This window comes from Fringilla coelebs (genome assembly GCF_963513975.1).
Source record: "Fringilla coelebs genome assembly, chromosome: 7".
Lineage (NCBI taxonomy): Eukaryota > Metazoa > Chordata > Aves > Passeriformes > Fringillidae > Fringilla > Fringilla coelebs.
Window position 1 is genome coordinate 9200129 of NC_140035.1, and position 18178 is coordinate 9218306.

At 41.2% G+C, this 18178-nt stretch overlaps 1 protein-coding gene across 1 annotated transcript in view; it reads left to right on the forward strand.

Annotated features, from left to right (window-relative positions):
* The first annotated feature begins 593 nt into the window (after window positions 1-593).
* SNX4 (sorting nexin 4) overlaps window positions 594-18178 on the forward strand; it is a 32819-nt gene continuing 15234 nt past the window's right edge. The window contains exons 1-6 of the mRNA XM_084209615.1: window positions 594-901; window positions 1887-2002; window positions 10403-10541; window positions 10619-10768; window positions 11814-11861; window positions 15876-15931. Coding sequence (XP_084065741.1) covers window positions 710-901; window positions 1887-2002; window positions 10403-10541; window positions 10619-10768; window positions 11814-11861; window positions 15876-15931 — 701 coding nt within the window. The 5' untranslated portion in view covers window positions 594-709. The remainder of the gene's footprint in view (window positions 902-1886; window positions 2003-10402; window positions 10542-10618; window positions 10769-11813; window positions 11862-15875; window positions 15932-18178) is intronic.

An 18178-nucleotide genomic window follows, 5' to 3' on the forward strand; every position in this document is an offset into this window, starting at 1 on the left:
TGTCCAGCCTCAGTTGGGGGGGAGCTGGTGGAAAAGGCTGGCTGCCAGGAGGGTGAGGCAAAAGGAACACAGCGCTCCTGCTAAAGGAGTGAGTGGGGAAATAACAGGCTGGTGGGCTTTAAAAAAACAACCCTGAGCTGCCTAATGGTAACAAACATCCTGTGGGAAAGTTAATGGTTGCTGAAAGAGACTCGGTAAGGAAAGTGACAAATCTTGCTATAGATGAAAGATGAGAAAGTATCTGGAATATTTCCCATTAGTACGGAATTTAATTTTTGTTTGAGGCGTGTTATTTGCTGTAGCAACGCAGGGTGTCAAAAAACCCCAACCAACCAAAAAACCAGCAGGAAAGGTGTGCACGAGAAACTCTTCGGTGACCTGAGAACTAAGAGGGGAACAAACAAATTTTAGAAATAAACATTTACAGCTGTAAGAGTGCTGGTGAGGGGCAGGGGAAGCTTTGTCCCGGGCAGGGGCAGGAGGCTCAAGGCTGCCTGTGGGCCGGCGGAGCAGGGTCACAGCGAGGGGTGGCCGTGCACAGGGGCACCTTCTGGGCACCAGGGCGGGCAGGACGCGCTCAGCGCCCCCGGACCGAGCCTGTCGGCGGGCACGGGCGGCCGTGGGGGCGGTGAGGGCCGTGCCGGCCGGCCTCGCCCCCGCCCGCAGCCCCGCGGACACACCCCGGCCCGGCCCGGCGCCGGGAGCGGCCATGGCTCGCCCGGAGCCCGGCTCAGCGCCTGCGCGGAGCGCCGCGGCCGAGCCCCCGAGCCCCATGGAGAGCACCGAGCCCGAGCCGAGCGGCAGCCGCCCGGAGGAGGAGGAAGAGGAGGAGGAAGAGGAGGAAGAAGAAGAGGAAGACGAAGAGGGCGCCCTGCCGCCCCCGGAGCAGCCCTTGGCCGCGGTGAGGGTGCGGAGGGCGGTGGCGGAGGGGCAGCGTCCCCCTCCCCGGGCTCTCGGCCTGCTCCGCCGGGCGAGCACCGGGCTTTCCTGAGCGCGCAGCCCGGGCCGGGCGGGGACGGTGGCGGGGCTCGGGGGGCCGGGCGCTGGCTCAGCGCTGCCCGCGGCGGCGGGAAGGGGCTACAGGTGGGTCCAGCCCTTCCTTCGCTGCTTGGGGCCGAGCCCGGCTCGGTGGAGCGCGGGGCAGAGCTGTGCAGCGTGACCCTCTGAGCTGCGGGGTTCTCTTCTCAGCCCTGTCCTGGCCGCTGTGAGAGAGCTTTGTGCACCCTCTGCCCTCGTCCCTAAGGTCAGATTATTGTTTATTATTATCAGTTATGTTTTTGTCTCCCCCTCCCCCCTTAATTTCACAAGTGACTCCCCCTCCCTGCTCAGTGCAGCTCTGCCTTTCCATGGTGGGCGTGTGGCCCTTACTGATTTCTGACGGCCAGTGTGTAAAAGATAACGATCCTCCTCTGAGAGATTAAAAGACAAACATCTTTGTCCGGATATATTCTGTTTCCTGTGAAAGGCGAGAGGTGGCTACATGTGTCCCGGGTGTCCTGAAGAGGAATTCACTGGTAGATGGGAAGTGTTTGGATAGAAAATACTGGGGTTAGCGTGTTTTTTTTTTTTTTTTTTTAAAGGTTACTTTGTTACCTATAAAGAAAAATATTTCTCGTTTCTGTATCCTTCTGGCTCAGGGTGGTTTTTGGTACCTGAAGTTGTCAGTTTGTTGACTTTTCTGTTTTCCCCGTAAAGGAGGTTTCCAGTTTTCACTTGCAAATGTGATACAGAACATAGGTATAAAGCAAAGCCCTGTCAAAGCCTTTATTCCACAGAGACTTGTCTTATTTGAACAAATGTGGTGTGGGAGAAGGGGAGGCAAGGTTAGTAGCCTTTGCCTTGTTTGGTTAATGTTACATGAATCTTTATTTTCCTCTTCTAAAAAGATGGAAGACTGTTTGGCAAAGAAAATGGAAATCACGGTTTCAGAAGCTGAAAAACGGACTGGGAGGAATGCCATGAACATACAAGAAACATACACTGCTTACCTCATTGAGACTAGGTGGGTGATGAGAGCTCAGTCTCAAGTGTACGTGGATGTGCCATTCTAAACAGATATTCCCTCCTTGCACCCCAAAAAATAATCAGGTACAGTTGATAAGAAGATTTAGCTCTTTTGTGCTTTGTTACATGGTTATCAACCCACTCTGGAGGATCTTTTGCTGCAAAAATTTGGCAGCTGCTCTCCAGTTCAGGACTAGTGCTGTTTTTGTGTAACTGTGTACTATAATTCTTCATTTGGACCTAGGTGGGAAAATGTGTTTGAGAGTTGTTGCATCAAAATGGTGCCAGCAACTGCTTGGTTATTTCTTGGACATAAGTTGGACAAGTTTATATACGTATTTGTTAGATTGTATGTGAGAGAAGTCTAAAGTAACTGTTAGGCTTGCTTCAGATGACAGGAAAGAGAGAAGTCTCATGACTTATGTCATGTGGTCAAAATTTATATTTGAAGTGTTTTGCTTGATTTGATTACCACATACTCCTTGTAGATGGTTTAAGTGTTAGAGTTAGTTAACCATTTCCTTTTTTCATACTCTCTTGAACTTTCACTGGGGAACTTAGTGCTCTTAATCTTCTTGTGTTACCAAGATGAATGCTACTGGTATGATAAACATTCTCAGTACCACAAGCACAAAATTTCAAGTATTGAGTAGTGGCAAATTTTAAAATATCTTCTAACTTATCCTTACGTCCCAAACAGTAATAGATGACTCCTTTTATGTGGGATCATGTTACTCAGCTGAAACAAGAATTTCAAAATTAGACTTTGTTACGAGTTTTGTTTAGCTCTTCTTTATATTACTAGTTTTAACCTTTGGGCCTTGCCTTTGGAATTATCAAAGAAAACCTTCTGAAACAAGGCAGTTGCATTTTGCAAAGGCTCTGAAGAGTTCAATTTGTAATACTGTCACACAAGCCTTCTTTCTGCTAGCTAAAAGGCTTCTTAGCTTGTTCAGCTGATGGATACACCAGTCACACTGATTGCAGGCCTGCTGGGATAAGTTTGCTATATTTTTGTTAAATTTAAAGAACAAAATCCAGAATAGACATACATTTTTCAAATATTGTAGCTCTTTGACAGTTGCTTAGATGCTTAAAAATACCTTTACAGTGTATTGACATTAAAGACCACGCCTTCTCATGTAACTAGTGTTGTTTTTATTGTATGATATTTCTGAAGGAAAAGAGAAGAAAATTGGAATCATTGGGGCCTAACTGTGATATGAAGTGTACTCTGGGGGCAGATTTATGCAGCCCCAGAACATGCTGACTGCATCTCCTTTTCCAGTCATCCTTGCATTACTTTAGAGTTGCTCCCACTGGTCTTTCCCAGTTGTTCTTTCATAGTGGCAAAGCTGTACTTTGCTGGCCAGATTGTGTTCTTTCATTAGGATTTATTTTACTCTGTGGTCAGCAAATACCGATTCCAATTACATGTTTGTCACAGAGCGATTGAGAATGTGTGTTTGTCACATCTCTAATAAAATAGGTTCTCTATTCCTTTTGCTGAGAAGGCAGAACTTCTTGCATAAATATAATTGGTGGCTATTAAATGGGCTTCCTGCTGAGCCTGTAGCTGTAGGTGGGCTTCACAGTAATTTGTCTGGGTAATAAGATATTTTGTAGCTGAAGAATAAAACTGTTTATAGTAATGTAAAGGGAAGACCACTTAATAATAGTTGCGTTATGTTTATGTGAACTGGGGTTCCACCATTACTGCTATCTAGGATTTAATTTCAGTTCGAATTGAGGAATTCTATCTGGGTGAATTAGAGACACAAGATGGATACAATTACGACAATTTGTTATAGAACAGCAGCTGAGTGCTTAAACCTTTAACACATAAGTTTCATAAGTTTCGCTGGTGCTGGTGAAAATGTTTTCAAAATGCAAGTGATGTTGTTACTTAGTTTTTCTTTTTAAATGAAACTGTTTATCACCATTCTCACGTTTTTGTGTGATTTTTTTGTTGATTTTTTATTAATGTGGCATTATGCTTTGATGTAGATATATTTCTTTGAGACAAAACAAACTCCATTGTTGTAGACTGTGGAGCATCAACAAATTCCAAGGGTTGTGGTTCCTGAAAACATCATCTTGTTTTAGACCTTTCTGCATTACCTAATTCAATTTTTATATGATGAGCTATTTCCATTCAATTAGTCATAATGTCAGTTTGTTTCACAGCTTCTCTTAAACTATACAGTTATTTAAAAATAAATCAATTTTTATATTCTCCCTGTGAGAACAGAGGTCACTTCTACCTATTTGTGGGAAATGGCATTAAGGCAAGTACATATTCTTAAGATGTGTAGCTAAATATTCCTTCTTGAGATGTGCTCAGCATATCACTTGCTTTCTGTAAGGGAAGTAGCAAATATCCAGGATCTTACTTAAATTCAGACTTGCTTGTTAGAATTTTAGGCAGCTGTGTCTTACATCCGAGTCTGCAGGAAACTAAAAGAACTCAGGTAGAATAAACCCCTGAGTCTGACTCCTGGCTTTGTACCTGTTATTTTCATGACAGATCTGAAAGTTAATCAGAATGCAGAGCACCTCTAAAGTGCTCTGTTGTATTGCACTTTTATTTATAGGACATACAGGGAATGCCTTTTTCTCCTGGTCTCCTTTAAACTAAACAATTTCTTCTCTAGTAGTAGGACACTTCCATTTTGTTCACTTTCCTTTCATCCCTGCTGGCTCTAAGATTTCTATCCTGGCCTTCCCAATCAAACAATATGATGACTAGCATGGTTTTTTTTTTTTGTTCTGTTTTAAATATGGCTTTAGGAAAAAGTAGCGCAAGTTTGTGCAGCCTGCTATCTGACCACTTAATAGCAGGATCCCTGGTTTCCAGTCCTACTAGTCTTTGCTTTCTCTTGCACTAATTTGACAAGGGGGCTCATTTTATTTCCTTTTTACTCCCACAGTATGGCTGGGAAGTTACTAGTTTTATTTCTGGTTACAATCTTTGGAAAGTTTTCCACTAGTTAAATTGTGATATGAGTGTTACCTGCTCCTCTGTTACAACCTCAGAATGCCCATCTAAAGTGTGAGAACTTCTAAAGAAAGTTTTTGTGAGAGAAATGGACTTGGAAATCAGTAGCTGGCCAGGCCACAGTTCAGTGACAGCAGTGCTGCATTGTGGGATTTCAGGAGTTTTTCCTTTGTTGTATTTTGTTTAGTACCCTTCTCAAAGTTTCTTTTTTCACACTGGGCTAGGTGAAAAGCCTAGGCATGGGTTTCCTGAGAAGAGGCACAGGATGAATGCCCACAAAGGGCAAATGTTGTCTTCTGATAGAACAGTAAAGAGCAGATTTTGGCCAATGGGAGTCAGGAAGACTTGTCCAAAGTACCGCAAAGGAGATGTGAGGGAAAAAGTCTAAATTCAGCACAAGCTTTAAACAGGGGAGAGTTGGAAGCTGAAAGAAGACAGAGGATTTGAGAACTTAGTTTTCTGATGATTTTTACTTGATAGAAACTATGAATCATTCATCTTTCTGACAAATGTATGTTTTAGTTAAATACAGTAAACTGGGTGACAGTATAAAGAAACCAAAGAATCACCCGGCTGTGGAAAACCTTCTGGCAAGAGAAATGCTTCCTTGTCATACATCTTGCCAGGTAGAAGAGCAATTATTAAACATCAGCTGTCTGAGAGGCCTAAATACAGCTATTTCTAAATAGCTGTTGGAAAAGTTGCCCATCCCTCTAAAATGGTGTTCCTCTGCACAGGGAGTGAACCTTGCCCACTACAGGGAGTGGAAGTGTCACTTCTCTTACACTGGAAGGTCAAAGGTTGAAAGAGGAGTTACTGCTTCTGCCATTGAAGAGATGATTGCTTTTACAAGGAAATAAACCTGTGTATTTCCTTCTTGTCTGATTTAATACTTCACAGCCATTTGTCTTTATTGCATTCAGAATTATTTAATGGCTCATTTAAGATAATTAGTTTTAAATGGGAAGTGAGAAGAGGTTGAAGTTTTCACATTGACACTTTGAATTAAGGCAAATAAATGTGACATAGAGTAATGTAATCTTTGAATTGGTTATGATAACATCAGTTATAAATGTAAAAGCTGAAGGTTTCAATTTTGTCTTTTTAAATTTTTTTGGGCAGGTTGGTTCATTTGATGAATAATTTGCATTGTTAAAAGTGTCCTTAAAGGGAAAACATATGTTTTTCCTGCCTGAAGACTGAACAAGTATTATATTGTGTTTTTAGAACCAAAACAAATTGAGAAGTTTGACTGAATGTCAACAAGTGATTATAATCTTAATTGAAACTGGTCTGCGATACTTGCATTTAATGGGGAAGTTCATAACATGGTCTAAAAAAATTAGATGGTAGTGGAGGTATTAAGTGTAATGAGTACCTTTGTGGATTTCTACTTCCTTTCTGAAATGGTGTTCCTGGGGAGGAAATGCTCTTGTAATTGGTGATATTTTATGACCTCTTATGTAACCAGGCAGAGACATTTTTGGTGTGATTAAAGAAAACTTCTCTCATCTTGGTTACCTGTCCTAAATCCATCCATGCAGTTTTGAGCTCTTATTGCCTCATTTAAAAGGCCATGGTGCTGACACAGGCTCCTAACTGAGGGCTGTGCAGTGCTTGCCCACCACAGCTTTGCAAGAACTTTGCTGGTGCCCTCCTTTACCCAACTCTGCAGCATTGTATACTCTAGAGAGCACAGCCTGGGGGATTACTCTAAGCTGGGTGTAAGACTGGGCGGGTGCAACTGATACTAATAATTTCAGAATGTCTTAAATGTATTCAAATCAATTATTAAAGAAGCATGGCTTCTTTGTTAGGTGCTATATAGGTGCTCTCCCGATGTAGATAAAAGCAGCTGTAAAAGGCAGTGTGTGCACTCCTGAGACACTGAGAGTAAATGCATGTTAGAATAAAGGAAACAAGTATGATCTGAGATGAGAATAATGTCAGACTGCTTCATGCACACTATGGTGAGGTGGTTGTATCAGATGCTGTCTAGTTAGGAAAGAATTAACTACACAGGCAGGTTTGACCTTCAAGATTCCCTAGTAGTAATTTAATCTTTTTCTTCAGGGTATAGTGTGAGGTTTTTGTGTCCCTCACAAGGGTTGTAAAGCTTGATTAACTGAGAGTGGGGGAAGCCTAGTTGTTGTCCACAGATCTGCTTTGTCAGAATAAATTGACAGTAGGCTTTAGCTGTAGTAAACTTCCTTAGTGTCTTCAGTGTGGGCAGGGTAGATGCAGTGAGTGGTATGAACTGGTCTGGCAGTCTACTTCCTTCCTCCTGGAGTTCTTGAGGCCCTGTGTGGGCATAAAACTTCAAGAACGAGGTAGTTGTTTGTGCTGATGTAGGACTAGGCTTCTCTATAAAGCTGTGGTCCTTTTCTGCTGAAGTGTTATGCTCCCAAATAACCTTTTAAAATTTTTGATTACTATTTAGTTTTCTACTTAATGTGTGTGGACTGAGATCTTACTACTATGTTTTTTTTCAAATAACTGATGGGTTCTGATTAATTGTAGCAAATACAAAGCTGATAAGCAGGCATGTTCAGAAAGGGTTTTTCTTTTCTTCCCCCCCCCCCCCTCCCCCCAGTTAGGGCTCAGCCTGGCCTTTGCTGCTCCTACTTTCTAATTAACTTTGCAAAACAATTATGGAGCATTATAAGCATGATTTAGATGCTTATAGAGATGGACCATTCTCCTGTCAGAAGGCTGGCACAATAGCATCTGTATCTGCAGCACAGATGTGTCCTCCTGGCATGTGCCTGGACTCTCAGGGCAGTCCTGACCCGTGTTTTTCTTATCTCCCTATTTATGCTTGCTTGGGCAGTCTGTTCTCAGGCAAGATCTCCATAATACTATCATGTGTTGATGGTAGCAGTCTTTCTTAAGGGTTGACAATAACCCATGTGGAAGTCTTGAATCCCATGGTGTAAGTCAGTGCAGCTGGTTGGTAGGCTACTGAAGCTGAAGATAAAAAGGATCTGTAATTCTGAAGTACTTTTATGTGAGTATCTTGAATGGCCAGATTGTTTACCAAACCCTGCTGGGAGTTTTTCTTCCAGGAAGGCAATGTTTGTGCCTTCAGCTTTTGACTAAACAATTAATCTTTTGAGGCACAGTAGCTCAATTCCTTGTCTATTCAAATTTACCTCTTACTCGTGAATAGTTCAATCACTAGATACCTGCTTTGAGCTGAAGTGTTCTTGTAATATTTGAATGGTGCAGCAGTTAGTGTGGGGAGGAATGCTGCGCAGCCCATCAGTCCAGGCTAGGCTGAGCTTACCCTCTTCAGAATTCAGTATTTGCAGGTGCAGCTTCATTGAATTTAAATACTCTAATGGGGAAGAATTCTGTGGGATGCTGGCAGTATGAATAGTGGCTGTCGTTAGTGTACTCACCTCTTCCTCTTGAGTCACTCTCAAATAGTTTTGATCTGCAGCAGTTTGTGTTGAATGCTATAAATTTATCCTTTTTCTTACTTGTTAACGTTTTTTCCCCCTTCAAATTCAGTCACCTGGAATGAATAAGGCATGGTAGATACATAAAACTTTTTGCAGATTACTACGTTAAAAAAGTATCTTTTGCGCTCTTCTGTATGACCTTATTCCACCTTAAGATGTAACTAAACCAAAGTATATAGCAAGACTGTTTCTCTCTAATGAGGGCTCACAAATAGGGGCACCTTGTATTTTATTTAAATGTATCAAATAATTGGGGCAAATAATTGGAATGGAATTGTTTGTTTTTCAGTAAGGTCATTAGAAATCTGACCTTGTAGGTTAAAAATAGCTTAAAAAATTATCAATAATTTGTGTGCTTCTTAATGTTTTAAAACTTCACAAAATTCTTATGAATTCAAGAACTGTAAAGCCTGACTTTTGCTGGAAAAAAATGATGTAGCATTCTCTTCTACTAAATACTATATGAGTAACTACTTGTAGTTCATAATTTATTGTTCTCAGTTCTGAGTTCTCCAGCACCAGAAGGATGTGGACTTACTGAATCAAGTCCAGTGAAGGGCTGTGATGATGATTATGGGCTTGGATTGTCTGACCTGCAGGGAGAGGTTGAAAGAGATGGAATTGTTCAGCCTGTGCAAGAGACAGCTGTTTTAGCAGTTGTGGATCAGTACTTGGTGGGGAGGTAAAGAAGATGGAGTCAGACTCCTGTGATGCCAAGAGTGGGCAAAAGGCGGTGCCCACAAATTCAAACATGGGAAATTCCAGGTAAAAGTAAGAAAACCTCTTTATTGTGAGGTTTGTCAAACATGGGAGTGGGTTGCTCAATGCAGTGGTAGAGTCTCAGTCCTTGGAGTTACTCAAAACCCACGTGAACATGACTCAGAACATTCTGCTTTGAGCAAGGAGCTGGATCACAGACCTGCAGAGGTCCCTTCCAAACTCAGCAGTCAGTACTGTTCCTTATAGGTTTATGCCAGTGCTTTGTGTGCTGATTAGTCACTTAAATGAAGAATAAAGTAGATGCAGACATCACCACTGTTTTCAGTTAAGTCCCTCGTGTGAATTCTCTCTCCGTGTTTATTCTGGCATATGCTAACTGCTGGAAGTGTTGCTACCCAACACTTGTTTTATGATATTGCAAAGTATTTCTATTGCTTTGAATATCTTGTATGAAAAATGATTCTTCTCATCAAGTATTTGTATTACTTTCCAATCCTGTATTCAACGATTTCTCCTTTTATAGTAACATAAACCCCTTTATTACCTTGCTAGGTCATGTTGGTTTTAAGTCTTCAGCAAATTTTTCAGACACATAAATTTTGTACCTGCTTACTCTAGGTAGTTTGCTACATTTTTAGTCCATAAATATAAAAACATGTCACTTTGAACAAAAAAAGAAAATTGGAAGCACTTTGAAATTTGCTCTTTTTCTAAAAATATCCTTTAAAATATCTTAATATTTTTGAAGTTGCATTTTTAACTGTGTCAGCTGTTGTATACAAGATCATATTTGTCCTCTGAAGTTGAGGCTTTCCCACTGAATAGTGAATTTCTTCTTATAATATTCTGTATCCTTCAGGTACACAGGAAATTTTACTAACTTTGAACCTAACACTGTTCCAAGAGACATAGGGCTATTTCTGTAAGGGTGTGGACTAAGCCACATAGTCTCTTTACTTGATTGTGACCTGTTTGTTTTTGATATGTAAGTGCATTGACTTTTCCTGTGTTCCTAGCAAATTCAAATGCTATCGGGCAGAAATCATAAATATTTTTAAATTAGTATGTAGACATGAAATTATGGTTGCTTTAGATTATGGGCAAGTCATGCAATAATCACTACTATACTTGGGGCCTTTGGTTTAGTTGCACTGATGGTTTTTGAGGGAGTAGGTGATGGCTCACTATTGTTCAAATTTGCTGCTTTATCTTTCAGAGCTGTCGAGTCCCAGAGTGAGGGACAATGTGCCCCAGTGGAGTCCCTGTGGCGACGTTACAGTGAATTTGAGTTGTTGAGGAATTATTTGTCAGTTACCTACCCACATATTGTTGTTCCACCTTTGCCAGAAAAAAGGGTAAGGAAACCGAAGCTGTGGCTTGCTTTGTTTTGTTTGTTTTTTAATTTACTGTTGACACTCTTCTGTTTAACTAGGCTGACTTTGTTTGGCATAAGCTATCAGCAGATAATATGGATCCAGATTTTGTGGAAAGAAGAAGAATTGGTCTGGAAAACTTCTTGTTACGTGTGGCTTCACATCCTGTTCTTTGCCAAGACAAAATCTTTTATGCATTTTTAATGCAGGTATAGTAAAGTTATTTCTAAATACATTATTTAGTGATTATTTAATTAAGATAATGTCCTTTTGATCTTTTCTATTGACCATAACTTGTTCTGTGTCAGGAAGAAAGATAGACAACGTGAATAAACTTGAGGTGGAAAAGGCTTGTCCAGCTAAAGGCTTCTTGAGAGCAGTCTGCAGTTGTACAGTTGCCCTTCTAATCTACCTTATGACTTTTTTCTAGTCAAGTTGTAAGGCTCCTAAGAGAGAATTTCCACTTCTTTGGAGCAGCCTATTGGGAACTTAATGCATGTTGGTTGGGAGCTCTTCCATAGGACTAAAGCTGAACTACATACCATGCTATACTGCTCACTGCAGGGACAGCACTGGCTTCCAGCTCACTCTTTGGATATCCATGGTTTCTTTAGGCTTGTGGTTTGGATCATCCATTCCTGTGTCGTGTGTCCAAAACTGCTACAATACATTGTCACAGAAGTCGAGGTCCAATTGTTAGCTTAAGCATTGCATTCTGCAGCTTTCAACTTTAGGAGATGTTGTATAGTTCTTTTCTGTGTTTTGATGAGAGATTCCCAAATACTGGAGTGAACAGCTATGTTACCATGGTACAGTATGTGGGTGGACCAATGTATAGGAGCTGAAAACAGTGGAAAATCAGCAGTACACCTGAGCTAGGTAATGGCATGTGCCCTGCAAACTGTTGTCACCTGGATGGTCTCTGCTCTCTGCCTTGAGATGCAAAGGCCCTTAGAGATGCTGGTCATCTCAGAGGCAAAATCTGTTAGCTACTCTTCTTTAGACAAGGCAGTGTGTCTCCTGCTCCCAGCTGATAGATTGAGGTAATTGAGAAGAGGATTTTTGGGGGAGAGATTAATATGTACACACAATGTAATGATTGGTTATTCTTAACCCAGCAGCTTGAAAAGACATGGGGAGGGTAGCTGAGGCAGAAGCCAGACATGCTGGAGAAGCTCCTTTGATATAGGCTCTCATAGGGACTTGCTGATTCTTAAATCACTATAACTGAACATTCTTCTCCTGTATATTTAGGAAGGTGGATGGAAAGAAATGGTGAATGAGACTGGATTTCAGCTGAAGGTAATTACTGTAATTGTTTGTCTCATGATTGCTGTGATATGACACAGACATATTCCAGCAAGCATTTTTTAGGCTATTTATGAAAGGATGTTTGCTGTAAGAAGGAGTTAAAAGCATTGCTTCGTGAATACTTGTTATTGCAGAAAACAGTGATGTTCTTGGCATGTGATAGGTAGGACTGCAGTTAAGTTCTCTAGCAGGCTTATTACATGCCTGTGTATTTCTGCTGGTAATGTGGAATCCTTATAAGGTTTTAAAAGTAATGAACTTGAGGCCACAGCAATGAGTTTTTGTGTTTTCTGTTTAGCTTAGCATTTTTAAAGATGGGTGTGAAATTTAGTCTAGTAAGAGGAGGAAGGTGTCAAAAAAAGGTAAGCAAAGAGGTCTGAATTGTAGGACTTCTTTGCACAGAGCAGTTGGTGAAAGGGACTAAGACAGACAGATTTGGTGCCCCTTAACTGTTTAACAGAATGTGCCTTGGAGTAATACTATCCTCATTGACATCAGCGAGTTCATGGCTGGGTAAACTGGTGGAAGACTTGCAGGAATGAATGGTCTGAGGTCTTGTGTCTGTACAGGTCAAGAATCTGAGAAGCTGAGAGATTGCTGGGCTGTGTCTGGGAGAATTACTATATGGGGACAAATACTGAGCTTTTTGTTTCATTGTAATGTGATCTGCTCTCATGAAATCACAACTGAAAACTGAGTGGATTATGAAGAATTATTCTAAATAGTGAGAGCTAAAGAAAATCCCTGGTGCTCTTATCCTCAGTGTCCAAGGGGCTTTGATACTGACACTTACTGTTGATAACTTAAGTTGACAATAATTCTCTTCCATCACAGTTGGGTTTGCATACTACTGGTGTTCATAATGCAAACATTGTAAGGCTCTGAAGCTGCATACACTCATAGGAGTTCAGAAAGTTTGTACTGGCAGGGTGTGTTCAGGAGAACACACAGTGGTGTGTTTATGGAAGAAAACTCATAGCAGAATGCTGAGAATATTTGCCTCCCTGAAACCACATTGTGGATTAAATGAGAGACTAGCAAGTCTTGTTTTCCCTCTAGATTTGATTGTGTATGTTTTCCCTTTCACAGTTCCAGATTCCTTAGGAAAGAAAAATAACTTTTTCAGAAGCCTGGTAAAAAGAATCTTCCCTTTATTCTACATCTGAAGTATAAACTCTCAATATTTAGCACTACACTGGAAGGAAAACCTCTATTCAGTGCATGTTTTAGACTCAAATTAGACCATTTGTGTATGTTTCTGCTCCTCTGCTGCATTTAAGCAGGATGTGTTTTTTGTCTGAGAGGGTTTGAACTCTAACTAAACCTTAAATTAGGTATTAATGCAGTGTAGCATGCTATAGCTGAATGTTGATGTTGGAGACTTTGTTTATTCTGCCAGCTGTATCATTAAATCATGCCTTTCCTCCCTCCCAACCCCAGCACTTATATTTTAAAGGATTTTTAATTTAAGGGATTTGTCACTTGGGATTTTAACCCTTCCTGTAGGAAAGAAAAAATTCTCATCTCTCTTCAGTTTACATAAATGATTATGGGATCATAGTAGGTGTTAACTCTCTGAAAACTCCTCAGCTGTACCTCATTTGATGGGTGGTGCATCTCTAAAATGCTTGTGCATGCCACTCTTAAATCAATTTTAAGACTGGACAGATGTTTCTCTAGAAGCCTAACTGGTGTAAATGCTCAAAAGCGGTGTGTGAGAGTTACTGTGCTGCAAATGGCAAAAAGGAAATAACGCTTCTAAGATGGTTGAGCATTGTCAGGATTGTGCTGCCTGCCTGACAGTGCTTGCATGGACCTACTGAACTCTTCCTTCAGAGCACTACGTGTGACAAAAGACAAAATCTTGCCCTGGAACTGTAGGGTAGGAAGCTATTCTATGTGCCTGTTGCCCCAACAGACTCAAATGGCTTTGTTGCCTGCTGTTTCAACATAAATACAGGGTTCTGGGAAATAGCTGCTCAGAGGGAAGGACTCTGATCATGTCAGTGTATCTAGGTGATGTTTGTACTGTGAGAGGTTGTGAGGAGTACCTGCAAGTGTGAGTGAACAGCCAAAACATAACTGGCTTGTGTGTTGATTTGTTGGGGTATGTAATTAGAGATCCAAGACTATACAAGCCTCAGAAAGAAGTGCTCTAAATAAGCATAAAGGCTGGGACTTGGAGCTCCTGCAGTGTTTTGTGTTCCTTGTGCTATCTGGGACATGCTTCCCCATGATGCCTTGTCTTCCCTTTGCAAGATATTCTTAGAGAAGTGTCACACACAGTGGTGACAATGAACCTGCTTTCTCCCAGTGTCAGTCAGTCTTAGTCTGGAAGGTTTTGTTCCCTTATCTTTCAGCTTGTGGATTATACTTTGTTTTGGTATTTGGTCATTGGAAGAACAGCTACAGTTAACCTGACTCTGCCACCAGTCCACCACTAAACCATGTCCCTGAGTGCCACATCAGCCTATCTTTTAAACACATCGAGAGATGGTGACTCCATCACTTCTGTGGGCAGCCTGATCCTGTATCTGAAAATGCTTTTGGTAAAGAAATTTTTCCTAGTATCCAATCTGAACTTCCCCTGAAGCAACTTGAGGCAGGTTCCTCTTGTCCTGCTTCTTGTTATGTGGGAGAAGAGACCAACCTCCACCTCACTACAACCTCCTTTCAGGAAATTGTGGAGAGCAGAAAGGTTCCCCTGAGCCTCCTTTTCTCTAGGCTATGTATGGGGTATCTTCTGCTCAGCCCAAATGTAGTGGGAGGTGAAACAGTCCCAGACTGTGCCTGTCTTATCTGTAGATACTGTTAGAAGGCACCTAAAAGGATGGGCTCTTCTTCTTTAGGGAAGACACTGTGTTCCCTTCACTGACGAGTTCAAAATAGCTCTTCAGGCTCTGAGTTTTCTGTAACTGTAAGGGCACAAAATATTCTTTTGTCACATACCAGCACTAAGAAGTACTACTGAAGCAACTTACTGCTTGCAGCTGTGGCACAGCCTGTTAGCTAAAGGAGTACACTATCGGAAATCTATACACCTTGCAAGGTGTGCTGATTTATCTTCCTTTTACTGAAGAGAAGGATGTTTTGATCAAAAGTAAACTCCATCCATTTACCCACAATTTTCATTTTTCTTTGGTATAGATGAACCCTGAGTGAGCTGTGTGTAAAATGCATTGTAGGAATGAAGAGTTGTAGTGATGTGGACCTCAGGGATGAGGCTGGGATCTCTCATCTGTGTTGGTGTCTTATTAGGAGTAAATATTCATTGCGCAGTTTAATATTCAATAAATTGGAAAAAAGCCCCTCCATCTCCTTAGAATTGTTCAATACTACTGTTGCAGTAATCGGTAAGCCGACATCTCAAAAACAGTCAAAGCAGTCAATTACCTTTTTAATTAGGTATTGAATTTTGTTCTGTAGCGATTTATATATGCTCTACTATAGAGAAGAACATTGCATTAAAAAGGGCTCTATTCTGATATACAAATTACATATTTTCTGTAAAGCAAGTCATAAAAAGTAAGAGAACAACATATATAAGATTTTGATTTCACTGGGGAACTGTTCCTGGTAATAAAGAGCATATAGAGGTCACTCTACCACTGGTTTTATTTGGTTTGAGAAATATAAAATAGCTTGTCCATATGGTCTTAAGTTACCTAATTGCTTCATCTAAAAAGAATGTGGGGTTGTGTATCTTAAATCCATGATTTGTGCAGCATTTTAAGAAGGGACTATTTTTGTGGGACTTGGATTATACCAGCTTTATTTTAGTGGTTACTGTTTACATCATATTCACAAAAATAGCGTCGATTTTGACTTTTTAATAAAAATATCTGACATTCAGGGCAGCTGGTGTCAACTTGTTCAATGTTTGAAGACTTAAATATGCCATGAAGGCAGGACGTTTTTCTAATGGTGCTGCCAGAAGGCTGAGATTTTTTTGTCACTGAAATTTAATTGCATTAAATTAACAAAGCTTTTTTTCCCCTTTTTCAGGCAGATTCCAGATTAAAAGCTCTTAATGCAACATTCAGAGTGAAAAACCCAGACAAGTAAGATTCCACATCCTTCTTCCCTCCCTTTCCCTTTTTCAGTTATAACTTCAGGTGACAGAATACTCTATCTCTTTAGTATAAATTCAGAAAAGAAAAATTATCTTTCTGCACTTCAAATCTTAACAGGAGCCCAGTAAAGAGGTAGTGTGAAAATATTTGATAAATCCTGCCTCCAGAAGCAGGAAGCATTCAGAAAAATTCCATCACTTTATGTAAAATGAGTATTTCATTTTAGCTAGACTAAAATGAAGGGACAAAAAAAACCCCAAAACCAGACTCTGAAAAAGAACCTCTTAATATTTGTTTTCAAGAAATCTTTCCAAGCATGAACAGAATACAGATTGATAGTAGGTCTTTCCAAAAGTCTGCTGGTGTATAGCTCTGGATGCACACACCCTGGTGTTGCAGTTCACAGTACTTTCCAAGCTGCCAATTTTCACAGATGCTTTTGGAAGTCCAGAGGTCAGCTCAGCTCTGTTGCAGTTTACAGAGCTCTGGGACAGGCACTAGAACATTCTGCTGGATGGAAAAACTGCTCAGAATTGTCAGTGTATATAGTGAGAGGTTCATCACACCCTTGGTGATGTGGGAAGGGTAAAACGGGAGTTTCTACTTCTGCAGTGGTTTAGAAGCATCAGGGTGCAGTGATAGGGCCAGGAGATGTTGCTTGCCATCCACAGGCCATGGAGACCTGTGCAAAGTGCCCTTGTGGGTGCCCTTGCTGTCCAGCAGTGGCACCAGGAGATGCTCCTTGGGGAGAGCCCCTGTGCCTGACTGCTGGCTGTTATCTGTGCCATAGAATCTGTGGGTGCTGTGTTAAGGATACCTTTCTGCACCTCTTCATAGACTTAGCTTGTGAATTGGTCCAGTCCCTCCTTTTTTACTATGCTTGATTTTAGGGCCTTCTGTGGCAGCCAGGAAGCTTTTAGCCAGGGTTTAATATAAATGATAACATTAATGAATGAGATTGGAAGACAGCAATTCTCTGTATCTGCAGGTGAAAATGGTCCCTTGTTTGAATGCTTCACCCTCAGTCATCTTCCTCTGTGTCCAATAGGAGTTATCTTTTCCTGCTCACAGCAGGTAAACTTCCAGAAGTCTGACTGTAGGCACAGGTGGGCAAGACTGTTTAAGGAGCATCCTTGTTATCCTGTAACAATTGTAACAATGTTTCAGAAAGCAAAGCTGTTGTGAGAAGTAGCTTGTTAAAAAGTAGAAAACGGGTTAATACAAGGAAAATATGAGGAAAGGGCTTGTAACAAAAACAGTCCTCGAGCGTGTGTGCCTTGGTAGAGCTTTCACAGCACTTGGGAGATGGGACATGTTTGCTGTTGTATTCTGCCAGCAACCTAAGTTCCAAATTGCACTTGGGGATACAAACTGTTTAATAAATAACTCGTGAGCAGAAGTTGTTTGTTTGCCTTTTGCTGTAGCGTGTGTGGCTCTAACAGGAGGCACAGTGCCTTGCTCTGCCCAGCACACTGGTGCTTGAGCTGCCTGGAATGTGATGCCTGGCCCCTCTGCTGTGTGGCTGGCTGGTGAAGTAGTTCAGCAAGCTCACCCTGCTGAAACAGAACGTGTGACTTGACTGCTGTGTGGAGTGTAGGCTTTCAGGCTCCTGGGCCAGGAGAGGTTCAGGTGAGGAGCAGCTGCAGCTCCCAGTTGGGATTGCCATGGAGCTGCACCCATCAGCTTGGCAACATGAGGAGCTTCATGCAGCTGAAACCAGGCTGCTCTTCGAGGTCAAAGGTGGACTGGAAACTAAACCTTCTCCTGTGGGAAGCAATTTGTAGTTTCAATGGTGGAATTAAATGGTATTCTGGTACTCAGAGGTAAATTTGTATCTATTGCAGACCTCTCTGATTTGGCCTCATGGCACTCATAGTTTCTTTCTCTTTCTGAGCTCTAATCAAAACCATAGCTTTTGAGATTTGGTGGAAGATTTCTTTAGAAAATACTAAAGCCTTTCCTAAGGCAGGCTTTTAATTTTTTTTTTTAAATAGCTCTCTGGTTTTTTTGTCTGGTTGTTCAGATAAGTGGCTTGTTTTTTAGTGAACAGTTCTGTTCTTGTAGTATCTCTCTTCACAAAAGAGGACAATGGCACTGCCTGCCCTAATGCAAGGAGGATTACTGCTGAGTAAAATGTGTGAAGTAAATAACTTACATTGATATGCTGTCTACTCTAAAGGGTTTTTTTTTTCTTTGCCAGTATCATAAAAGATATTTTTGAAAGACCTGCTGGTG